This window comes from Protopterus annectens, chromosome 9.part0 (genome assembly GCF_019279795.1).
Source record: "Protopterus annectens isolate FY-2018-M chromosome 9.part0, PAN1.0, whole genome shotgun sequence".
Taxonomy (NCBI): domain Eukaryota; kingdom Metazoa; phylum Chordata; order Ceratodontiformes; family Protopteridae; genus Protopterus; species Protopterus annectens.
The window spans coordinates 1,503,184,466-1,503,211,229 of record NC_056743.1 but is presented as its reverse complement, the minus strand read 5'-3'; the positions used below and the strand labels follow the sequence as shown (position 1 = coordinate 1,503,211,229).

Below are 26,764 nucleotides of genomic sequence, written 5' to 3'. Positions count from 1 at the left end.
ATGTATCTTAATAAACAACATCCCCTCATTATTAGACTAAACACTATCTTAATAAACAACATCCCCTCATCATTAAACTAAACACCATCTTTCAAGGGGACTTTAATCACCCCTCTATCAACTGTCACACTTGTACTACTAAAAGTAAATATGTTCAACTCCTCCTTGAATTTATCAGTGTTGGCATAATGGTTAAGGTGTTTACCTTACAAACACAAGGTGCAGGGTTTGATTCTCACTTGGGGTAATTGGCTAGGTTTAAAATGGCCCACAAAGGCAGCTAGCCTAGTACTAAACTGTGAAACATTTACTGTTAATGGCACAAATGGAAAAGAAATTTGTTTGGTTGGAAAGGTGGCTTAACGGCTAAGGTGTTTGCCTTACAAACACAAGGTGCAGGGTTTGAGTCTCACAAGGGATAATTGGCTAAGCTTAAAATGACTCGCAAGGGCAGTTAGCTTAGTACTAAACTATGAATCAAACAGTAACCTCAGTCACTAGAGGCACTAACATGTTAGACCTTCAAACAGTCCCAGGCTGCTCCTCACCCACTGTCATACCATCAGTAGTCACATCTGATCATTGTGCTATTTTGTTTTATTCAGAGTACAGTCCGAGTATGGGTCAACAACCATGCAAACTGTTTTTAGAGACTTCTTCAAGGCAAACTTCCTCGAGGTTGATGATGACTTAAGAAGGTCCAATAGTCCACCATCTCTTCATGGCCCTATAACAAACACTGACTACAAATTTGTACTCCTGTCTTTTTTTTTTTTTTTTTATGTGAACAACAGGTGAGCTAAGATGTTCTTATCTACTGATAAGTTCTGCTTCTAATTAAAATAAGTGGAACAGTGACTGCCCTCAGTTACATCTGCATATTAAAAAGGCAAGAAAGAAGGATAAAGCGACCAGAAAAAATGTATGAACCAAGATTAGGGGTAAACATTTGCTCCCAATTTTTTTTTTGTTGTAAAAGAAAATCACTCGGTTTTGTCACACTTACCTGAAGTAACACCTGAAAAGCATAGGGTACGTGAAAGTGGTGGTCAGATCTGGACTCTACACTAGATAAAAACTATCACAGATCATTTTCACCAAAACCAGCACCATGCACTTTCATCTTTCATGAATACTGGGGGTTTTAAGATAAAAGTACCAGAATAAAAAGCAAAGCAGAAAGGCTGACTTATGAAAAATAGGAAAAATGTCTAAGGCTCAGAGGGATTGGCTCAATGTTCCTTTAAAGTGGTGATGAATGTTGTAGAATAAACAGTACATCTGTACTAGGCATACAAGCAAACAAAATACTTGTGCTGACAGTACCAACAATTCATTCATTCATTTTCTTTTTAACTTCTTAATCCAGTACAGGATCACTTGGGGAGCCACAGCCTACCCTTCCACTCCGTGGGCGCAAGGCACAGGAACTCACTGAACAGGGCACCATCACAAGATGCATAAAAAGTGGGTAATTTGAAGGATTGGCAATTCACTTACTGCACTTCCCCCTTCTAGATGGGGAGGAAGCCTGAGCACCTGGGGAAAACCCACAAGGTCAAAGGGATGACAGAGTCCCCACAAAGAAAACACCATATTCAAGAGTAAACTGTAGAAGCAAGCAGTGTGAAACAGCAGTTCTAACTTTTGCATCAGTCTAATTATGCACAGCTTATCATGGACTACAGTAATTAGAAATACACAGAGTTAGCAAACAGTGGAGATGGGGGGGGGGTAGTTACTAGGACTCATGTGTTAATGTCAGACTACACACACTAACAGATCAGAAAGAGTTCACTCAACAGTATTCCCCACCTCCCACTCTGTCTTAAGTAATAAAAGACATAACTGAAGATACCTTCCAAGGTGAGTGGATCCTTAGGATGAACAAAGTCTGGTTTCAACTCTTCAAACCACCAGAAAACTTCAGCTACAAATGATAAGATGTTAACCTGTATATGAAGAGAAAAAAAAGGCAATTGTAAATAACATCAGCGAGCACTACTATGTAAGGGGAAAGCAGAAAAGGCTCTTTTGCAAGAATAATTTTGATCATGTGCCATCTATCACCAAAAGCTAGTATCAAATAGAATATAAAGCCACTTTTTTTAACCCAACAATCTTACTCTACCTTGAATGCACAAAACACACACACATACACTTTTCATTGTCTGTGGGATAAAGTATAGTTGTATTAGTGCATGTAATGAATATATAGATTTTGGTATAAGTACTTTATCAATACTTGAAGTAATGAATATTGTAACAAAGATAAAAGAATAGTAAGTGGGATCTTTAGAAATGGGAAGGAATAAATTACATAGTAAAAATGGAAATTGTGGTAAAATACACGCAGCAAAATGTTTTGGAGGAGGAATGATGTTCAAAAGATGGCAGGGATTGAATCATTTATGTAATTTGCTTAGATTATATGACATATAACAATACATGAAATGTACAATGTTTGTAAATGTGAACTGATTTTAATTACTTTTATATAAATATAAGTCTAACTATCTCACAAGTGATAATTCAATAAAGGTGTTTTAAAAAAGTCATCAGGAACAGAAACAGTGAAAGGAGGAACCCACCTAGTTCACAAGTCCTTTTTTAAATTAACTTTCTTATTAATGCCCATCTTCACAGCAAACCACGATTCCCTTCAGATGTTATATCATCAGCTACTCCAGACTCTCCATAATTCATCTTAAGTATACATTATGACTTATTCCTACATTGTGGAGAGATGCATGTCCGAGACAAATCACCTCTACACTAAGTACATGGGTGCTAGTGGCATATTTTTTTCACTTTTCTCCCACCTCACTGCTGACAGACATAATGCATGTGGCATATGTAAATAATTTGCCTTGCCCTTAATCAACACCACAGCAAAAGTACAAGTCTCACTCCCCCAAACATAAGCGTAAATTCTTTGAACATAAACAGCCTTTACCCCTTCACACCAAATGACTCCACATGAAGCAGACTAGTACAGGCACATGGGCTACTCCAGGAAAAAGAAAACAGTGTACTGATATTGTTATGTAGATAAGCATAGTGCAAACCACCTTCTTACAGTGACACCAACCTCTCAACTGTCCAGATATTTCCAGAATGTCCAGAGTTTTGCCTCAGGTTGTTTGTGCTTTTCTGGCAAATCATTGAGACACTAAATAATGACAAGCATTTCAGTTTCTGATTTCATATCCTTCAGAAAAATGCGTGCTAATGGAAAACGTGTTATTCTAGCAACTTTCTAAGTATAGAACAGGAATATTTAAAATCTGTCCATCGTTTCCAGATTTATTGCAGTAAGAGGTTGAGAGATGTGTTGACAACACATTCTTTACCCCCTCATGATAGTTTCAAACAGACCTATTCTGTGCACTATGTGACTTCAAAGGGTGATACATGCACCAAGAAATCGGACAGAATACAACAAGCCAAAAAAAAATGTTAATGCAGTACTACAAAACAATAACATAATAACAATATTAATTTCTCAGGTTTTCTTTCATTTCATTAACTTTTTTAAACTACATGACCACTACAAACTATCAGCTTTCTTTGGCACTGTATCCGGAAGGCATATACATTAGAGCCTAATGATGAAAGGAAGTCAAACTACAATGATCAGCTAAAAAAAATGTCAATGGCTTAATAGCTGCTGTTATGCAAGGGGACCTGGAAAGAAAATGAAAGTACAGTTGTGTAAAATCTTACCATAGCAGTAGATGTCCTTTCACTGTTGCAGCTTTAATCACCTCTGGGATCTCCTGCCAAGGATAGCCCAATGTCTGGTCAGTACACCAAAGCCTTTATTACCCAGGGAGCACATTATATCAGACATATGCTCACAGCACAAGTGTAGCACATAAAGGTGACATGTATGCAGGCTCCCAACTCAGAAATGAAGTGACCCAGGAGAATTAGGACCCCCCACTGGAGAGAAGGACAAACACATCTAGAAAAAGGAAGGAAGGCAGGAAGAGGAGAATAGGAACCTCTCGCCCATTACCAAAATACCACCCATGCAAAAGGAAGAGAAAAGGAGGCAGAAGGGAGTGAATATTGCAACAAAGAAAACGACATCTACTGTTATGGTAAGATTTTAAAAAACTGTACTATGCCCTTCCATGCAATATTCATCACCTCTGGGAGAGTACAAAAGCTACAGTGTAGGCAAGGAGGTGTCCTCAAACTCATTCAAGAAAGCCTTGGCAAAACCTTCCCTGCCCTGGACATGACATCCAATTTGCAATGCTAAGTGAATGTGTGAAACAAAGACCAAGCAGAAGCTTCAAGGATGGAGATGGCATCCAAACCTTTGAAGAAAGCCACAAAGGAAGCCACTGCTCCAGTAGAATCAGCTCTCATGGAAACATGCAACTGCTTACCATGAAAAGAATAACAGAAATGGCATTGTAATCCAGTAGAAAATGTCTTGCTTACAAGCAGACAAACTCAATGTCTTGGTATGAAAAGAAGCAAAAAGCTGATCAGATTTACAAAAGGCCTTTGTTGTCTTTTCTAAATAATGTCTATCGGAGCTGTCTATGCAAATCCAAGTATGAACTTCTCAGCAGAAGATGGCAGAGAAGGGAAAAAAGAAGGAAGCTGGATAGACTGATTAAGGGACAGCTCACTAACCACCTCAGGCATAAAAAGGATTCGTACAGAGACAGACCTAGTTTCTATGAAAAACTAAAAAAAGGAGGGGCCTGCCATCAAGGCCTGGAGTTCAGACACCCTTCCGGCAGAGGTTAAAGCAACAAATAAAACAGTCTTCCAGGTGCGATGTTGCAAAGAACCAACAGCAGTGATAGGCTCAAAAGGAGCCTAAGGCAGACAAAATTAAGTAGTTCGCACAGGCAGGAAAGAACTAAGGGGACCCCCACTGAAAAGGCATCCTGGTGCTGTTTAAGACACCAAGCCAAAAATCTCTTCCATTTGTACATACGATTTTCTGGTATTGGGTTTCCTGGCCGCCCGCAGGACCCTAAGCACGTCCTCAGAAAAGTGGTGTTGGAAAGGAATACCTTATGATACCTTGGCACCCAAAGTGTCAGTTGAAGAGTGGACAGATGAGTGTGAGAAGAGCCATGCAGTGAGGTAACTTGTGATTACTCCATCTAGCCAGGGGGAGTTAAGAGGGAGAACCAGTGCTGTCTGGGACAAAAGGGAGTCCTCAACTAGATTTTCGGAGAGTCCTTCTTGATTCTGTGAAGGGCCCTTGGAAGAGGAGGAAGGGGAGGAAAGGCATACAGGAACATTTCCTTCCAAGAGAAAGACATGACATCCACCTTCATAGCCAAAGGACTTGGTACTCTGGAACAGAACTGAGGGAGTTGTCTGTTCAGACAGGAGGCAAACAAATCTATTTGAGAAATACTCCACAGATTAACTATGCCCAGGAACATATCCCTGAGAAGAATACACTCAAGAGGCTGTGTCCTGGACTGGTTGAGAAAGTCTGCCACAATATTGAGCTCTGAGGGTATACAGACTGCCTTGTAAGGTGACCTGCAGACTGATGCCCATTTCCAATCTTAACAGGCCAACCTGCAAAGAAGGTAAGACATTGTGTCCCTCTGTTTGTTGAGGTACCATATGACTGTGGTGTTGTCTCTGTAAACATTCAAGGGGCCCATTACCCAGAGTGCATGGAATGCTTGAAGGGCCAGAATGATGTTGATGTGATCCGCACTCTGCTGAGTGGACCAAAGGCCCTGTACACACCTTCAGGGTACCTGAAGTGGCTCTCCAACCACACTCTGATGCGTCTGTGAAGAGTTTCTAGTTCCTGAGATGGCTGAGGAGGGTGAAAAGAAACACCTGGATTGAAAGACAGCTGCTGAATCCACCAATGAAATTCTAGTTTGAAACAAGGGAGCAGAGGAACTAGCTGGTCCAATGGGTGAAGGTGTTGAAGCCACACTGATTTTAGGTACCACTGAAACCTCTTCATATGAAGCCTGGCCCAGGGGAGTATGGGGATGGTGGAGGCCATGAACCCCACAACCCCGAAAAACTCTCTGGCTGGAAGAGAGGACAGGAGAAGCAGGGTCAGAAACAATTTGTGAGGGCCAAAACCCTGGTGGCAGGGAGAGATGCCAGCACTGGAACAGTGTGGAACCTGCAGCCTAGGAAAACTTGATTGTGAGATGGAATCAACGTTGACTTCTGAAGGTTGGTAGTGAACCCCAGGCCGTGCAACAGAAGGTGGTTAAAATAAAGATTCTGCAGGAGGCTTGGAATACAATGGATCCTAATGCAAGAGGTCATCCAGACAAGGAAAGATTTGAATGACCTGAAGCCTGCAAGAGGTGATTACAGGGGGTAGACATTTGGTGAAAACACTTGGGGCTGTGAAAAGCCTAAATGGCAAAGCAGAGAAATGAAAATGAGAGTAAGAAATGGAGAAATGCAAATATTTCCTGCATAGAGGGTGGACAGGAATGTGAAGGTAAGGATCCTTCAGATGCAAGGAAACCAGAAAGGCCTTGGGGAGCAACAGAGGAAACAGAGTCTGAAGAGAGAGCATTTTGAAAAGAAGGGACCATAAGAAAGGTGTTCAGAAAAGAAAGATCCAGGACAGGTCTCCAACATCCCTCTTTCCTGGGGAACAGAAATATCATGGAATAAAAACCCAAACCCTCTTGGTCTGTGGAACTGGCTGAATAGTACCCTGCAATACCCCCTAGAAAATGAGGGAGCTGTTCTGCAGAGGGGGGTGAGAAATACTGGAAAAGGAGGGAATGGTCTTCCAGGTCATAAAGTAATCCTGTCGGACATAATGGTGAGAATCCAGGTGTCTGTTGTAAGCAGCTGCCAGACTGCTTGAGAAAGAGAAAGCCCGAGGGACAAGGGAACAGTACAGTTTTGTACCTACCATAAATGTAGATGTTTGAGGGCTATTACAGCTGCAGTAATCACATATGGGTTTTCAGCCGTCAGGCGGTCCCTCGGTCGGCCGAATTCCAAAGTCTTGGTCCGGCGTCGGCTGTTGTCATGTACTCTTCTGACGTCAGGAAGGCTAGAGTATATAAGACACAGCCGACGCCATCTTCTTCAGTCTTTCTTGCCCCAGATGTCAGGTGCCCCCAAAAGGAAGGCAATACATAAATAAATCTAATCCACAGAAGTAAGCAAATAAAACATAGCAGGATAACCCAGTCAGCAGGTATGAAGAGGTATTCAGACCCCAAGGTCTTACCAAGTGGGGAAGGAGGGTGGGAAACCTGTACTGCAGCTGTAATAGCCCTCGAACATCTACATTTATGGTAGGTACAACACTGTACTATGTTCATCGTGCATTACAGCTGCAGTAATCACATATGGGTAGAGTCCCAAAGCTATGCATAGGGTGGTAGGTACTATACGGAACTGGGATGAGCTAGAATGCCCTGCAAAACTGCAGTGGCAAAGCCTGCTCTTGTTCTGGAATATAAAGGCAGATGGTAGTGTTTTGTGAAGGTATGAACAGAACTCCAAGTGGCTGCCTCCAAGATATCTTTAGTAGGCACTCCTCTGAGGAAGGCTGTAGAGGTGGCTGTGGCCCTGGTGGAGTGAGATCTGATACCAGTAGGGACAGGCTTTCCATGATAGGAATAACAAAAGCGTATGCAGTGACCAATCCACTTGGAAATGGTCTGTTTTGTAACAGGTTTCCCTTGACACCCCACAGCATAGGACACAAGGAGTTGATCTGATTTTCTGAAGGACTTGGTTCTGTCCAAGTAATAACGTAGCTGCCTGTGGATGTCTAAAGAGTGAAGCAGCCTTTCCCCTATGTTTTGAGGGTTAGGGTAAAAAGTAGGAAGGTGTATGGCCTGGTTTAAAGCAACCCTAGATACCACTTTAGGCATAAAGGAAGGGTTGGTACGGAGGGAAACCCTGTCCTGATGGAAGATGAGGAATGGCTGCACCGCCATGAGGGCCTGTAACTCAGAAACTCTACGAGCTGAAGTGATGGCCAGTAGAAAAGCTGTTTTCCAGGACAAATATTGTAACTCTGTTGAAGCAGCAGGTTCAAAGGGAGGCAATGTCAATTTTTCTGGTATGTAGTTAAGGTCCCAAGCTGGCACTGGCTGTTTCCTTGGAGGTCTTATGTTCTTAGCCCCTCTGAGGAAATGCCGTAGGAGTGGGTGTGAGAATAAAGGAGGATCCATGTTGAATTCTGCAGAGATTGCTGAGGCATGTATTTTGATTGAGGAAAATGAAAGTCCATTGCTCAAAAGTTCAGCTAGGTACTGCAAAATCTGAGGTAGGTTCAATTTTCTAGGGTCCTGCCCTCTTTTTTCATTCCAACAGCAAAACCGCTTCCATTTTGCGGAGTAAGCTTTTCTAGTAGATGGTCTTCTGGCCTCCAAAATGACATCCTGCACCTCTTTGGAGAGTAGAGTCTGATGTGGTGTTAAGGAATTTTCCATGCAGCGAGACTGAGAGTTTTCAGCTGACTGTGAAGGGTTTTGAAATTGTTCTGCGTCAGCAGTAGAGGTGTTAGAGGCAGGGGCCACGGAGGAGTGTGTGTTAGGCTCCTCAGGAGTGGATACCAGTGTTGTCTCGGCCAGTCTGGAGCAATCAGTATCATCCTCGGCTTGTCTGTTCTTGCTTTCAAAAGTACCTTGGGCAGAAGAGGTAGAGGTGGGAATGCATAAACTGACCAAGTTGTCCATCTGAAGGAAAGAGCGTCCACTTTCCAGGCCTCTGGGTGGAAGGTCCTTGAGCAAAACCTTTTTAATTGATGGTTTCCGTGGGAGGCAAAAAGATCTATATCTGGCCTCCCCCACGTTTGAACAATCTCTGTAAACACCTGTGGATGTAGCTTCCATTCGTGAGGATCTGTCATATTTCTGCTCAGAGTGTCTGCCAGTGTGTTTTCCATTCCTGGCAAGTACTGTGCTTGAAGTTCGATTTGTCTTTCCAGAGCCAGGTTCCAAAGAGTCATGGCTAGTCTGCACAAGGGGTATGAATGAGTTCCTCCTTGTTTGTTTATGTACCACATTACTGTGGTGTTGTCTGTTCTTATGAGCAGTTGTCCTGGATGCAGGAATTCTTTGAACGCTGAGATTGCATTTATTACTGCCAGCATTTCTTTTTGATTGATGTGAAGGTGCTTTTCTTTTTGGGGCCATCTGCCCTGAATGCACCTGTCCTTCATGTGCGCTCCCCAGGCGTAATCTGAAGCGTCTGTGGTTATGACTTGTGTTGCTTGAGGCTTGCAGAATGGGAGGCCTGTGTTTACTTGGCATGCTTGGGCCCACCATATGAATTCCTTTTGAAGACAGGGAATTATTGGAATAATTGCTTCCAAGCTGTGACTGTGTTGAGACCATAGATTTTTTAGGTACCATTGAAGTTTCCTCATGTGCAGCTTTGCGCATGGGATTAGAAGAATGCAAGATGCCATGAATCCCAGAGCCTGCAGGATTTTCCTTGCAGTAAGCCTGGTACTTTTTGCAAGTATTTTGAAGTACTGAGATAATTGCCCTTGTTTTTCTGGCGTAAGGTAAGCCATCTGGGTGTTTGTATCCAAGTTGGCACCCAGGAAGGTTATTTTCTGAGAAGGTGTTAGTTTTGATTTCTCCTTGTTGATGGTGTATCCCAGAAAAAGCAGTAACCGTGTCACATATGCCAGATGTTTCAGAAGTATGTGTTTGCTGTCCACTTGGATCAGGCAGTCGTCCAGATAAGGGTAAATTTGTATCCCTTGAAGTCTGCAGTATGCAATCACTGATGCCAGGCACTTGGTGAATACTCTGGGCGCAGTAGATAAGCCAAAGGGCAATGCAGAGAATTGATAGTGGTTTGAACCTGCAAGAAATCTGAGGTATCTTCTGCAACTTTGTCTGATTGGGACATGCAGGTATGCCTCCTTGAGGTCCAATGTTACCAGCCAAAACCCCTTGCCCAGCATGGGAAGGAGTTGCTGTAATGTGAGCATCTTGAATTTTGGTACGAGAAGAAATGTGTTTAGGATGGATAAGTCCAGAATGGGTCTCCAGTCGCTTCCTTTTCTTGGCACCAGGAAAAGCCTTGAATAAAAACCTTGTGCTTGTTGGTGCGTAGGTACCTTTTGAATAGCCCTCATGTTTAGGAGCTTTGTAATTTGCAGTTGTGCCTCTACCCTTTGATTTTGTGGTAAATTTGGCATGCCTCTCATTTTTGGGAGAGTGTGAAAATGGAATTTGTAGCCTCTGTTTATAATGTCCAGAATCCATTTGTCTGTTGTGACAATATGCCAATTGTTTGCAAATAGTGCCAGTTTCCCTCCCAAAGGTGCTGCCAGTTGAATTTTGCTTGGCATGGAAATGAGGGAGTCATTGAGTCTGCTTCCTGTACTGTTGTGCACTGTCGTCACCACCTCTTGGTGCCAGAGATTGCCATTGTCTGCCTCTATAGGACCCTTGTGATTGTCCTCTGCCCCTTCCGCGTCTATATCTGCCTCTTTGGGGCTTGTCAGTGGCTGGAAAGGACCAGTTTTTTGAGGGCCAATTCCTGCTAAACCGTGGTGGCTGGACCTGTAAGAAAGCTTTGACAGTTTGCATAGATTTTGCTTTTTCTTCCATTTTACGTAATATATCCTCAGCATTAGTACCAAAAAGAACATCCTTATGTAAAGGTGCATCAAGAATTTTTGCTTTCACATGGTCTGGCAGATTTTGTTCCCTAAGCCATGCATGTCTGCGAATGACTGATCCGGTAGCGGCCGCTCTGCTGGAGGCCTCTAGGGCATCATAACCACATTGTAAAGTGTGCTTACCCACTTGCTCTGCACTATGCATCATATCCTGTAACTCTTTTATATCTGGTTGTTCAGGTTGCGACATTTTGGTCTTTAATTGTGATAACAGGAATTGTTGATATTTAATCATATGAAACTGGCAGTTTAAGGCCCTCATGGCTAGGGTGGCCGAGGTATAAACCTTCTTACCCCACCTTTCTAGAGATCTAGATTCCCTTTCAGCAGGAAGTGGATTCTTGGCAGTGGAGGCCTTAATTCCTTTAGGGCCTTGAGAAATAGTTTCAGGGTCTGCATTATGGCCTTTGTAGAGGAACTGATGAGAGTTAGGTACTCTGTAATATCTATCAGGCTTAACTGGTGCAGGAGGCAGAGAATCCGGATTAAAGCAAGCCTCCGAGTAAACATCATCCAGTACCTCCAAAACAGGAGGAATAGCCAAAGGTCTATGCTGAGGTAACCAGAGAAATTCCCTAAGCCTTTTCTTGGAGTCTGAAAAGTCTTGGCCTTCCCAGTGGAAGTGCTCCCTCAAGGTGTGCAAGGTTTCCCCAAAAGAAAAATCCTCAGGGTGTGATACAGAAGGAATAGACTGCTCTGCATCCGAATTCTCAAAAGGGGAATAAGAGTGCTCTTCAGCATCAGAATGCTCTGATAAAATGGATCCCTGGTCAGAAGAGGGAGATTCCTCCTCCACTCTGGGTCTCTTGTCCGGAGGGGCCTGGGAGCCTCTGATAAGAGTGATAAGATCCTCAGCCATTTTAAGCATGTGTTTCTTAGGAATGGGCCCAGGTGATGGGCCTTGTGTAGCCGGCCTAGTATGATGCCTGGCTGTTTTGGATTTAGTGAAGGCCTTAATAGAGAAAGAGGATGAAGGCCTAAATACACCATGGGTGGATGCAGATCTGTCCACATTAGTAGGCTCGACATAAGCAGGGGCTTCGGTTGTAGTCTGGGAAAGGGCCGAAGAACCAGCGGTCTCGGGTACAGAAGACCCCGCCGAGGGAGTGTCGTCGGTAGTCAGGGACTGCAAAGGCGTCTCACTGAGAACCGGACCACGTGGAGCCTGTTTCGGCGTGGTGTCGGTGGAGTCCGCGGTCCTCGCCTGGCGGTCCTTTTCTTTGCGTTTTTTGGGCAAAGCGGTAGTCGGAGTATCCGACGACATTTTATAATCAAACGCTTTACCAAAAAAGTGTTGGGCGAACTCCGCCCGACACTTGATAGTGCGTTTATTGAAGGTAGCGCAAAAGCGACAGCCTGAGACGTCGTGGTCTGGGCCCAAACAAGGTATGCAAAGGGAATGGAAATCCTTATGCGGTATTTGCTTCCCACAAGAAATACAATTATTAACTTTTTCTGACATCGGTCTGAGGCAAGAAAAGATTCCCCAACGGGGTACTTAGCTTTAATGAAGACTTCGGTTCCAAATATTTTTCGTAATTCAGGAGCTGGCCGACCGGCACTTGCGAACTGCTTCTGCTTCGGGCACCACGCGGCAAAAAAGACTGGAGAAGATGGCGTCGGCTGTGTCTTATATACTCTAGCCTTCCTGACGTCAGAAGAGTACGCGACAACAGCCGACGCCGGACCAAGACTTTGGAATTCGGCCGACCGAGGGACCGCCTGACGGCTGAAAACCCATATGTGATTACTGCAGCTGTAATGCACGATGAACATCTGGCTGAGAGGAAGGGAGAGTAGACAGTCAGATGGCTGCAGATTTGTTAGAAAAGGACTGCTTCTGGGGCCTGAGTGAGTAGGCTTATCTGAAAAAACACTGCTAGGGGCCTTCTTACCTTTGGAAGAATATCTAGGCAGTCTATGTAAAAAAGCAGTTTTACTAGGATATTTCCTCTGAAACTTGGGAATGGAATGGGGTGACAAAAATCTACTTCCAATCTTAAATGACCTTATCTTGATCCTGTAATGTCTTGAAAAGCTCATCCACAACAGTACCAAACTGTGGTAACCCAAGTAAACATCTAGAAGTTTTGCTTTGTTATCATTTGGCAAAGCCTGAAAGAGAAGACAAGAACTGTGCCACATCACTCAGCCAGAGGCAGCAGCCCTGAAAGATGCATCAGCTGCATTTGATCCTTGACAGCAGTCCAATTTGAAATGCTCCATCCTACACAGGACCATGTCACCACAGGACAGTTTCTCCAAAGAAGAATTGGGACTGACAGATTCCTCCTCCTCAGAACCATAATCTAAAGATGAAAGCAATTGCGAGGAATAGGCTACGGAGTCAGTCTCAGAGTCAGCATCCTCATCCAAAGAATCCAGGTCCCTAGCCTTCTTAAGGGTAGAGGGCCAAGGAAGAGAAGGAACTGGAACCCCTTGAAGAGGCTTCAAGGCCATCAAAGCACTGAACAAGGCCTTCAATAAAGTCCTACTATTCACTTTGTGGCTCCATGGGTCTCATACCACATGTTTAATCTTCTGGATTTTCTTCACAGAGATGTTCTCTCTGATGAAACAGAGGTTTGGACCTCTGCCTGGATTCAATTAAGATACCAAGCACCTCTTTCCTAACAAGGATGTTTGGAATCCCTCTAGGCCCCTTGGAAATAATCAGTGGCGGACAGTTGCAAGACCTCTGGGCACTTGCGAGAAAGACGTTCAGTGTCAGCCTCCAACACGTTAGTGCCAGAAGAAACCGAAGGCAATGCTGAACCATCCTCTGGGTTCTCACTCACCTCAAGAAAGATGTCTGGTGGAGGTTGGACAGCAGCATACTCAGGCCTAGACTTCTTGGCCTTCTAAGTGCTGGTTGCACCTCAGCAAGCAGAATCTGCCAAGTTACCATGGAGCTGAGACGTTTGTTCTCAAGGTAAATGGAAAGTGAAGAAAGGTGGCTATGCAAAGTCTTGATACAAAATCCTGAAAGATAGTCACGGAGTGTGGTTGTGAGAAGCAGCTAAGCAAAACAGGCACATATCATGGCAGTCATTATGTAGAATCTGCCTCCCACATTGACATTTTCCTTTCTTGGATGACATGTAATCCAAGGAACAATGTAAGAAAAAAGAAAAACCCCAACGGGATACTTATTTGAAAAATACAGGCTTGGTATAACCGATATAACCAGCAAAGTGAAGGGAGTTCAGACTGATGTATGATAACAGTTTTCAGAATGGCGGGAATGAAGTTATGAGTTGGGAGTGTATGTAAGTCACCTTTATGTCCCACATTCTCATGGGGAGCACAGTCGGACATTCAACGCTCCGAGTTGTACACTGGCTGAGCATTGGGCTAGTCGTGGCAGGAGATCCCAGAGGTGATGAATACTGCAGCACTGATATGGGAGGACATCTACTGCAGTTCACTGTACTAGCTAGTCAAGCAAAGTCTCAGACATACACAGTTTGTGGCAAAATGAAAAGGATGCAAGCACTAAGGGTGACACAAAGATGATCAGCTCTTTTTACAAGAATAAAATAAAAAAAAAACATGCTGGGACAAAACAAGTTCAAGCAAATGGAATGCACTTCAATGGCGAGTCAATCAAATGCATTCTTTACAACACTGTTATATAAAGCCAACTGCTAAAACAAATCGTTTTTTTTTTCGGCAATGCCTCAGGATTCCAAACAGGAACACAAGAGAAAAATGTAGGACAATGAGTAAACCTTGCACAATTAGGCTAATTCAATAGCTAGCTGAGCTTCCTGGTTTTTACTTTGTGAGTCACTGCTTACCAGTGGGGTCTTTTCACCTCACCAGTGGTCAGGAAGCTAACGACTCATGACTTGCAGAGCTACAGCAAGTTTCCCCAGAGAAAACAACATGTAAAGGTGCTGGGTAATAACATCAATGTCCAAGAAAATCTCCTTCATGAATTAAAGCTCCCAGAAGACTTTACTTCATATTTTTCAACTTTTTAAATAACTAGATATTTTCATGGGTAGCATCACATCTGACTAAAAAGTGCTTGAGGCTGTACTTCACAACCATGAATTGCATTTCATTTTTTATGTGAACAGAACTTTAGTTTTATAATAAGCAAAGCAATGGACTAGCACTTAGTAAAAAAGCAGGTTACTTCAAAGTGTTTGCCATACAACGATGTTCCCTTTTCAGCAATGCATTTCTAAGTCATACTGAGAAACAATTAAAGCAATACTATGCCCCTCCCTCTCAAATAAGTCTCCCTATATGCATATATCTATATGAAATGGGCAAGACAAACTATTTCATAGTCCTGAATACTTGTGCATAAAATTGTTCCTGTACTGCAAAAATACGCCCCAATTCAATAATGCATTACAAATAAATCAATGGGCAAGTCTGAAATATCTCCTCTGTCCCTAATATGGATTCTGCCTTTACTTTTAGTCAAAACGTTGGTTTTTGTACTACTACACCTCTAGGCATAACAGTCATACCTCTCAACATCTTGGCACAAAAAAATCTGGACAAAGCTTAAAACAAAAGAGGGACAAAGGCCCCAAAACAGAGACAGATTTTAAATAACTTAGAAAATTGCTAGAACAACATGATTTGTATTAGCGTGCATTTTCTGAAGTATATGAAATCTGAAATTCAAATGTATGTCATTATTCAGTGACTTCAATCCTCAGTGACATGGCAGAAAACCAGAAATTTTATGAGGAACAGACCAAAAATATGTAGGAAAAATATGGACATTCTGTGAAAATCCAGATACTTAAGAGGTATGATAACAGCCTTCCTTCCGATTTACAGGTTCATTACTTCCCCACTGGGGTTACAACCCTATAGAGCATTTGTTGCCCTAGGCATGATAGTCAAACAATCCAGGAGTGGTGGTGTCATGTGGCACAAGGTATTAATTTTTTTCAACTCCATTCTAACTCTCAGACATGCTGGCTTTCTTCATGCTCTGCATATGGGTGAGCAAACGAACGCTGCAAAGGGAATCCCCCACTCTTAAAGTGATGTATCTGTCTTGGTTCCAATTCACATACCTGCCCAGCTACTGCCGATTTCCACACCCTCCTTTTTCCAGCAACAGTGAATGCCTCTTTAGCATGTCTGTCTCCTCTCCCAGAAAAACAATCAAACCAACAAATGCCTTGGCATTCTGTCTAATCCCCTCCCCCAGAGACCTCCAGTCCTTGACCTACTTGCTACTGTAACTCAGGAGACCTGGGGTCATGTCAAGGCTTTGCCCCTCTATGTCACAAAGCTGACTTAATAAAACAAAAAAAAAAAATCAGTCTTTTTATGGAAACATATGAGAAAAGGTAAACACTGTTTACAGTTTTGATAAGAAAATTCTCCCCACAAACTGTATTTCCTCTTTAATGAGCAGACTAAATTTCCCAAGCAGCTGTACAGTTGAAACACTTTTCACTGTGTACAGAATACTGAGGTATCACTCAACAGCTGTGTTCCTCGAGATTTTTGCTACTCAATGTCCATGGAGTACTGAAGCAGCAACATTCTGAAAGCACAGCTGTGTACACTTACCATAAATGTAGATGTTCACGTGTATTCACTGTTGCAGTCATCACATTTGGGTTATCACTGCCAGGGTAGCCCTTGGCAGGCCCGAATACCAGAGACTTAGTATTTCTGTGTCGGTTGCTGTCGCTTGAGGACTGACGTCAGGTCGTCAGTGGTATAAAGTAAGGTCGTCAGTGGTATAAAGTAAGGCAGCCAATGCCATTACATCAGTTTTTCTTGCCCTAACCTGTCAGGAGCCCCCAAAGTAGTAGGCCAGGTTCTGGTGGAAGAACCCCAACAGTGGAAGATAAATACCAAAATGTCCCTTGTAAGGAAAGGAGACCAACAAGGAAGAAAAGTAACAAGAAGAGAAAGGGGGATGGAGGGAGGGAAACCAGGACTGCAACAGTGAATACACTCCAACATCTACATTTATGGAAAGTGTACACAACTGTACTATGTTCTTCATGTTTCACTGTTGCAGTCATCACATTTGTGTAGATTCCCAAAGCTGAGGAGATGGGTGGAGGCAGTCAAGGAAGCTAGGGGCTGCCTAGGATGCCCTGCAATACTGCAGAGGCTAACCCTGCCCTGGATTTGGAGAAAAGAGGCCTGTGGTAATGCTTGGTAAAAGTGTGAACAGATGTCCGGGTGGCAGCCTCCAGGATGTCCCTGGTGGGGACTCCTCTGAGGAAAGCTGCAGAGGTACAGGCTGCTCTGGTGGAGTGAGTCCTGACCCCCTTGGGGGGAGGCTTTCCATGCTGTTTGTAGCAGAAATGGATGCAGTGTGCTATCCATTTGGAAATGGTTTGCTTGGAGATGGCTTTGCTTTCCGCCCCGTAACAAAGCTAACCAGCAATTGATCAGTCTTTCTGAAGGATTTAGTCCTGTCCAGATAGTATCTGAGCTGTCTGTGCACATCTAGAGAGTGAAGAATCCTTTCCCCCTTGTTCTGGGGATTAGGAAAAAAGGTGAGCAAATTAATGGATTGGTTGAGAGCCGTACTGGAGACCACCTTGGGCATGAAGGATGGGTTAGTCCTGAGGGATAGCCTGTCTGTATGGAAGATGATGAAGGATTCCACAGCCATGAGTGCTTGCAGCTCAGACACTTCTGGCTAAAGTGATGCCCAGAAGGAATGCTGTCTTCCAGGAGAGAAAGTTTAGCTCTGCAGAGGAAGCTGGTTTGAAAGGGGGCAGGGTGAGCTTTTCCAATAAAAAGTCAAGGTCCCAAGCTGGTGTTGGTGTCCTTCTGGGTGGCCTCAAGTTGCTAGCCCCTCTTAGGAACTGTTTGACCAAAGGGTGTGAGAAAAGTGGCTGCTCAGGATGAAAATGAGCAGAAATAGCAGATGCATGAATTTTTATCTAGGAGAAAGAGAGGCCACTGTGTAGTAGGTCAGCTAAATAATCCAGGATGAGAGGGAGGGAGGGCTGTGCTGTATTGGGTCCCTTAGCCTGAATCCAGGTGCAGAACTTTTTCCATTTATCAACATAAGATTTTCTGGTGCTAGGGCGTCTGGCCTCATGGACAACATCCAGAACCTGTTTACTGAGGCTGGTAGATTGGTTCGGGGTTAGGGAATAAGCCAAGCTGCCAAACTGAGTGTCTGCAATTGGGGATGCATGAATTCCCCTTCCCTCTGGGTTAGGAGGATTGGAATCTGAGGAAGATGGAATGGAGGCAGCGGGGACAGGCTGCGCAGAAAGGGGTACCACTGTTGCCGGGGCCAGTCTGGAGCTATAAGAATTATCCTTGGTTTTTCCTCCCTTATTTTGAGCAGTACCCTGGGGATGAGAGGTAGGGGAGGAAAGGCAAAGACCGATAGACTGACTCAGGGGAAGGACAGTGCATCCACTTTACAAGCCATGCAGTGATGCTCCCTGGTGCAGAATCTGCTGAGCTGATGGGTTGGTGTGGGAAGCAAAGAGGTCGACTGTCGGAGTTCCCCATTTCTGAGTTATTAGGGTGAAGGTACTTCTGTTGAGTTGCCACTTGTGTGGGTCCAGAAGATTTCTGCTAAATTGGTCTGTCAGAGAGTTGAGAGAGCCTGGTAGGAACAGGTGTAGTTGCATGGCAGAGGCTTGTTGAGGGAGCATGCTGTTGCCCACCAAAAAAAATCTTTTCTGAGGCAAGGAATTACAGGTAGAAGAGTTTCCAGGTCTTGAGAGTGTTGACACCAAAGGCTCTTTAGGTACCATTGAAATTTCCTCATATACAGTCTGGCATATGGTATGAGTAGTATGCAAGATGCCATGATCCCCAGAGATTGCAGGATCTTCCTTGCAGTTAGCTGGGGCCTGGTGGCTAGTAGAGAGAAGTAGGTTGCCAGGAAAATTTGTCTCTTGTGTAAGGTATGCCATCTGGGATGCTGTGTCCAGACTTGCTCCCAGGAAGATTGCCCTTTGGGTAGGCACCTGCTTGGATTTCTTTTCATTGACTGTGTACCCTAGAGAGGTTAAGAGGGTCTTTACAAAGGCCAGGTGCTTGAGCAACTTTTCCTGGCTGTCTGCCTGAATAAGGTCATTGTCTAAGTATGGGTAAATCTGAATATTTCTTTGTCTGCAAAAGGCATTGGCCGGAGCAAGACATTTTGAGAAAACTCTGGGAGCAGTAGATAAGCCAAAGGGAAGCACAGAGAACTGAAAGTGTTGAGGTCCTGCCCTGAAGTGAAGATATTTCTTGCATGATTCCCTGATAGGAATGTGAAGGTAGGGGTCTTTTAGATCTAGGGTGGCTAGCCAAGCGTCCTTGGAGAGCATGGGTAGCAGCTGCTGGAGGGTGAGCATTTTGGGATCACCAGGAAGGTGTTTAGAATGGATAGATCGAGGATGGGGCGCCAGGTGCCCTCTTTTCTGGGTACCAGAAATAGTCTGGAGTAGAAACCTTGGCCTATCTGTTCTACAGGAACATGCTCTACTGCCTCAGAGAGCAGGGGAAAGGATTTGCTTTTGAGCCTCTGCCCACTGATTTAGAGGTAGATCTGGGAACCCTTTTGGGGTTGGAAGGGTGTGGAAAGAAAATTTGTATCCTGAGACACAGTGTTCAGAAACCAGTGGTCCTTGGTAATGGTGGCCCAGGTGATTGAGTGAAAGGACAGTTTTCCTCCTAGGGGTAAGTGAAGGTGGGCAGAGGGAGGGGGTGGTTTTGAAGCTTAGATTTCTGCATTCCCTGTGACTGCGCTCTAGGGGGGGTCTGTTTCCATGGGGCCTAGGCTGGGCTGGTTTACTGGGAGCAGGAAAGGACCAATGTTTGGAGGGACAATGCCTGCTGGACCTGTAAGAAATCCTTAACTGTTTGCATAGATTTTGCTTTTTCTTCCATCTTTTTTAAGACTTCTTCTGCCTTAGTGCCAAATAAGTTATCTTTGTGCAAGGGGGGGATCCAACAATTTAGATTTGATATGGTCTGGCAGGGGCTGTTCCTTAAGCCATACATGCCTTCTAATGACAGATCCAGTGACTGCTGTACTGCAAGAAGCTTCTAGAGTGTCAAAACCACAGTGCAAAGAGTGTTTACTTACTTGACTTGCAGAATGTATTCACTCTTGTAAATCTTTAGATTCTGCCCAAGCAGGAAAGGAAGACATTTTTTGTTTAAGGAGTTCCAAGGTATGTTGCTGAAATTTCAGCATATGGAACTGACAATTTAGCCCCTGATAGCAAGAGTAGCTGAGGTGTATACTTTTTTTACCCCATCTGTCCAATGTTCGGGAATCCCTGTCTGAGGGAGTGGGATTCTTAGCAGAGGTTGCTTTAATCCCTTTTGGCCCTTGAGAAATGATTTTTAAAAATATATCTGTGCGAGTCAGGGACTCTGTAGTACCTGTCTGGTTTTCTGGGAGCTGGAGGAAGGGCATCAGGAGTCAAGCTGAATTTGAGGAAAACATCCTCCACAACATCCAGGACTGGGGGATGGTCAAGGGTCTGTGTTGTGGAAGATCCAGGAATTCCCTGAGGCTCTTTTTAGACTGAGGGTAGTCCTGACTCTCCCATTGGAAATGCTCCCTTAAAGTATGCACGGTTTCCCCAAAGGAAAAATCCTCTGGGGGAGAGGCTGAAGGAATGGAATCCTTTGCATCAGAATCCTTGTAAGTGGAGAGGGGTTGCATGTTTTCATATTCAGATGCATCAGATTCATCTGACACTTGTTCAGACAAAACTACAGGGGACAGATCTCTTTTCCTTTTGGATGGGGCAGCTTGGCTTCCCCTGATCAGCATGATAAGGTCTTCCGCCATTTTAAACATTTGAAACCGAGGCAAAGTAGCAGGCACCTGAGAGTGGGTCGTCGGTTTCTTGGGTGTGGTTCATACCCTGGGCCTAAGAAACTCAGTTTTTAAAGAATGGTAGTTGCGAAAAAAGTCGCCGGTCTGTGTCGAGATTCGGTAGTGCGAAGGACTTCCTTGGAAGCCGGTGCCTGCTCAGCGGCTCCGGACCCATCCAAGATAGAGACGACCGCAGGATCCTTAGTCGCAGAAGAGTTTTGCGGCATACCAGACTCCGAAAGAGTCTCAGTAGCGGCCTGCAAATCAACAGAAGTGGGCATCAGGGGCTGTGAAAGCCCCTCACTGAGTACCGGAGAATTGACGACTAGCTTAATGGAAGCATCATCGGTAGGTTTGGACGTGTGTGGTCTGTCTCTGTCTTTATTTTTACATTTAGGTCAAGCTGTGGACAATGCAGCAGTGTATCAACATGCACACACGTGTGTGTACAGGAACAGCCCTAGGTCAGTCGGACCATGAGGTTCCACATTAGGCTTTGGCAGGGTCATTATGCCTTCCACGACTCAGAGATTTGCCCAAGGGGCACTACAACAAAATATAGTAATCAACTGCCATTGATGATGGCTCAGAGTTTTCAACCTCATACTGTTTTGATTAACCATCTGGAGTCATCTACCACTCTAGTTACTGTATCAGAAAGCAAGACCAGGCTTAAAGACTGATTAATAGAGGTACTGTTTTCTTTTGCTTCTCTTGCTAATATGTGGTTGTTTAATGAATAAAGTTACAAGAAATAACTGTAGAATAGTCAGTCTCAGACAGCAAGAAAATGATCACTAGTTTGCACAAGATGCTCAGATACTGTGATATCAGGTAACTTTTTATCACTAAGACTTGACAATGTTACCAATTCAGCACTATGGTAGAGAAATGCTTATTGTAGTTACATCTAGGAGCAAACTATTCCCACAGAAGTGAAACATGAGGTGTATGTGCCAAGTAGTGGGAGACAGAGGTGGATAAAAAATGATTCACTTTTCTTTAAAACAGTAACACAGCAGGAAACAACCCAAAAAACATTAATCAATATCAGTGCAACAGTGTGGCAATGTAAGAGCAAGCATGTAAAGAAGTACAAATCACGATACTACACAGCGTAAATGAACACAATGGTAAGTAGAGGTGATACAAAAATTCAAATCAGTAAAATAAGTAGCAAAATACTGCTGTTATAACATCATACAGTATAATGTTTCCATGGAGAAAATAATATAAAAATCCACCATGTACAACTGCTGGGCATGGGGTGTGAAGGAGAGTAAGGCACGAGTGAAATGAAGGCAAGTCAGGAAAGGAGAGAAAGACAGAAAATGCACAAAAATAAAATATAGCAAAATTTAAAAAAAAAAATGTGGGTTGGTGAACAAGGGGAAAGTGCATCTCTCTCCTACCCATGATATTCGGGCTGTACTACAGAGGTTTGGAAGATGTTTACTGGTAAGTCGGAGGCACCCATCTGGTGAAACACCATGTCGACAGAGGATCTCAGTGGCCAATCAAACAAGCTCTTTACAGTGTGTCTGAATGAGCTAAGCAGAACATGATGGAGGAACTACAGGACATGTTGGCTCAAGGTGTAATCCAGGAGTCCAGTAGTTTACTCCAGATTTTAACATGTCTTATGACAAAACAAAAGCTAGTAAACATATTGCTTTATTTTAATACACAGTAATGGCATATATTCCTGATACAAAATCTGAAACAGTCTTAAGCCCATAAAGCCAGCAAGTGGAGGGAGAGATGAGGTGGTAGATGGGGGACCAGGGAGGGGTCTCACCAAAATGGTCCGGAATGGGACCTGCAAATGCTAAGGCCAGTCCTGTATTGGCAAATAAAAGGAACACATACTGGCCTAATATAAGTTACTGAAGTGCTGAAGGAAACCAGACTACCCGAATAGAGTCCACACAGACTCAGGGAATACATGTAGACTCTATATGGAAGAAACCACCCACAACCACAAGCAAACCAAAGAATAAAGTGCTGTGACATGGCATAAATTGTAGGTACACCCCTGCGCTAATGAGCAGTTACCCTTATACACACCCTGCCCACTGTCCACACCACTAAATAGAGACATCTATTATACACCAATACACCAATGACTGACTATGGTGAACAGTAAAAACAAATTATGATCACATTCATGCACTTCATTAGATACAACTGTCAAATCTCAGCAGTGTTTACATTTTTCAGATGGATATCTTTCACCAAAAATATCCCTTCTAATGGCACTATTAATCTGATCTCTAGAAACTGCTCCAACACAGTTGTACAACCCCCAATCCCTCCCATACACTTCTTAAACAGTTTTTTTTCATGCTCCAGTTACCCACTTTACCAGATCAGGAGAGTGCACCTATGTTTACATATTTCTGCATGTTTTTTTTGCATCCCTCTTAGCATGCGATCAAACAAACACTGACGCTCAGATTTCAATGCCTCTTCTATTTTTATATTTCAAAAATTCCCACCCCATGATGCCTGCATATACCCCCATTAAAAAAAACAATAACATACCATTTATTTTTATATGAATATTACTGCATGTGCTACCATGCTGTGATCCTTTCCAGTCATATAGGCAACCCACCTCTGATGGTGATTTAATATCTGCTGCTTGAATTTACATGGCAGTGTGCGTGCTCAGTGAAAGGTATGTCTTTCCAAATGGATAAGAATGCAGAGTGAAGGAATTAGATAAATGATTAGCAGTTATTTGATTTTACGGACATTTACAAAATAATATTTAAGCAGGCAACTCTAGGTATGGCAAAACAGCTGCATGGATTCAAGTTTCCCTACTAACAATGCAGTGCAGTGCAGTAATGTCCCTGGGAGGTAACATATGGCATATGAAATAATAAGTCTGCATTTGCCAGAGTCAGTGGCACAGCAGCTCAGGTGGGTCATAAAGCTCTTATGTAATCCACTGAAAAGTATGTCTGCTATTCTACTGAAATACCAATAAAACAAAGCCAAACACATCGTTACTTCAGTTTTCAAGCAGAGGACAAAACATACATCTGTTAATTAGCAAGTTGTTTGAAAAATATTTGACGGAACAGGAATATTATGTATAAGATATGTTTTCTATAAGGTAGTGTTTAAGATGTTATTTATGATGTTACTTAAAATAACAAGTAAGAAGGACATTTAATTGATATAAATTATTTAAATTGTTTAATTAATATGTGCTAACTGGGTGCAACCTGTATAAAAAGTTACTTTGTCTGGAAGTAACTTATCCCATGAAGGCGAATGGCCAAGCTACCAGACTGACGTGTTATTGAAAATAAATGAAGGTGGCGAACAGCCTTATGCTTTCTTTGTGCATTTTTGGATTTCTATGTCAGTGTGGTTGGTGGATTTTTTTAATATGTCGTCAGATATAAAAATATCAATTTTTACATGAAAATGACTTTTTTCAGATGCACAAGTTTGCTGTTACTTTGAAAACACAAACATAAGTGTTTCCAAGTAATAAAAATTCTGTCTTTCATTTGCATGTTGCCAAGAACCTAGAGTGTCGTTTGTGCACATAAACGTATCCATGTGTTTCCCCCCTCTATTTTACAGTAACTGAGGGCCTCCCAAAGGGTGGAGGCCCTTGGCAGCTGCCTAGTATCCATCCCACCCCAAAATGCCAGTCCAGAATCAAGGTGAGGTTGACAATATTCGCACATCTTATTATCATAATGCACTTATACCATAAAATTTGCCAACAAAAGGAAGAAGGGGTGATTTTGGAAGAGAAGATGGAAAGTCAGACTGATGTCATACATGCAGCTCAGTTTGGACACAAAGAATATGATAAGACAGCTATTGGGTTTTGGACAAAAGATGTGGTGACTCCACCTGACATGATTATGAGCTAAAGCAATTGTCAAATATGCCATACAGCTGGAGTCTTAGATAGACACTTGTGACTTTTTGAAGGACAATATGATATCATACTACAACTAAAGCACAGATTTTGTGAACTATGCAATAACGCTGAGGAAAAATAGGTCTCAATCTGTTTAAATCGAACAGCAACTAGTTTTGAGGGTGGGTTAATGGCTAAGCTGTTTGCCTTACAAACACAAGGTGCAGGGTTTGAGCCTCACAAGGGATAATTGGCTAGGCTTAAATGGCTCACAAGGGCAGTTAGCTTAGTACTAAACTACGAACCTATGAACCTATGATGAAAATAAGAAAAGGAGGAAAAATGTGAGATTAAAACATATCATACAAGTGAGGAAGACTCTGATTTTATAAGAAATCAATGGGTATGCAAGCATGGGGCTATCTTCAGCTACTGAATTGGAATAAATGCAAACTGCTAAACACAAAGAAAAACTTCAAATGGGACAATCAATGAAAAGAAACTACATCAAATGGCCATAGTCAGCTAACATTGCCACACACAACCAACCAAGGTGGGGGGCTGCACCCCCCACAACTATATATATACAACTCCAAGACTGCACTACTGTGAGGAAAAGGGAAAATTTAAAAAGTTTCCCTTCACTTACCTTAAGTACTGCATTTCTTCCTGGTTGTTGGCCAACTACGGCCATTCAATGTAGTTTTTATTTATGCTGTTCTAATTCGCGGATTGTCCCTTTTGAAGTTTTTCTTTCTGTATTTCGTAGTTCACATTTATTCCAGTTTGGTAGTCAAACACAGACCTCAAAAGCTTATATGTTACCTTTATCTGGAACTGAACAAGATTATGGAAAACCGGGAGTAATTTTGTTGTGGTTTATTTCTTGGTATGCTGTGATAGTGTTGTCAGACTGGAAAGATATGTACTACATAAGCTTGTTTTGTGTTTTAGGATCATAAATTTTCTGAAAACATTCAGCACAGTTTATAAAGTAGTTAAGGAATTATGACAGTGGAAGAGACACTACGGACTGACATTCCCAGATGTTTAATTGAGGGGTTTTTTTCATCTGGAATGTAGCAACAAATATGCTTTTTAAGGATTATCCCAAATTGTGGTGTATGAATTTGTGGAAATGGAAATTAAAATTAGCATAAGAAGGTAGGCTGTTCAAGGTCAGTGAAAATGGAAAAAGGTCTGGGAGGACAAGATTGATCAGGATGGAAAACACAGATTGCATGTTCTTTGGTGACTACATGATGGACAGCAAGATTCCTCTCATCTATGTAGTTAACTCAATTAAAGAGGCTGAGAAACTGACTGCCACACATTGAAGACTTAGGGTTTTCATGAACTGAAAACAGTATTCTTGGACAGGCTGTCATAACATACCGCTAAGCTTACTTTTTATTTATTTATTAATCTACAACTTTGTGAAGGTCCGTTAAATCAGGGGAATATTGAACTCTAAATAAGACGTTAGTTTCTCTGATAAGGGGTTTCTTTGTACAGCTGTTTAACATATATTAAGAAGGAATCATGGGATTTCAAATAGTTAACAGTCTTATCTGCATGACATTCTAATAGTTTTTTCATCACATGAGCTGCTACCTGTGCCTATAATTGGATTCCTTCCACCCTCACTTACCTACTGCCTGTAAGCTGGTAGTGGTACTATTGGAGAGGCTGGTAAGAGAAGCACCGTGCATAACTGAAAAGGATGGACAGATTATTTTACTTTTTTATTATTAATATTATAGAGCAAGGCTGAATATACTACACCTTATTTTTTTTCTTTTTAACTACCTGAATTTTCACTGGATTCTGCTGCTAAGGAGAATTTTAAGACAAATGTTGCTGCGAGAATGCTACCTCTGGATGGCAATAGTTTCTCACAGAAAAGTCCTGTGGCAAAGAATGGGGACTTGCATAAACATTTTCACCACAGGAAATGTATACAAGCCATGCTTTAGGCTAAATAATTACAAAAGATTGTATCCAGTCTTTTTCTGTGTGTGCCCTTCACCCCACTATTTAATCAGCTCAGTCATTCCTGCTGAAATGACATCCACAGCCTCTTCTTTCCCCAGAAGGTGAAAGCTGAGCCAGTCACAAGTGGTGTCGTCTTCCCCACATGAGACTAGGTATTTTTCTTTAGGTCCTAGTATCTCCAGCACAAGCAACTAAGGAAGTGAAGTATGATGGTTGTATACAACCCTTCTTGTATGGGATGAAACAGTCACGCCCTTCTTGTAGACTGCACCTACTCATGATCCCTGGTCTGCAAAGGTGCTGGACCATGCCGAGTGTTTGCAGGCAGACACCCCAGCCCTCTCCTCTGGATGGCAGACAGGCCATTACAGCAGCAGCACACGTTTCCAGCCCAATGTCAGCTCCATCAAATGCAAACGCTGGTAGTTTGAGTAACAGT

At 42.9% G+C, this 26,764-nt stretch overlaps 1 protein-coding gene across 1 annotated transcript in view; it reads right to left on the bottom strand.

The window, feature by feature from the left end:
- CAMSAP3 (calmodulin regulated spectrin associated protein family member 3) overlaps window positions 1-26,764 on the bottom strand; it is a gene marked incomplete in the record, with an annotated part of 1,204,937 nt that overhangs the window by 283,685 nt on the left and 894,488 nt on the right. Inside the window, 1 exon segment of the mRNA XM_044084445.1 lies at window positions 1,859-1,952. Coding sequence (XP_043940380.1) covers window positions 1,859-1,952 — 94 coding nt within the window.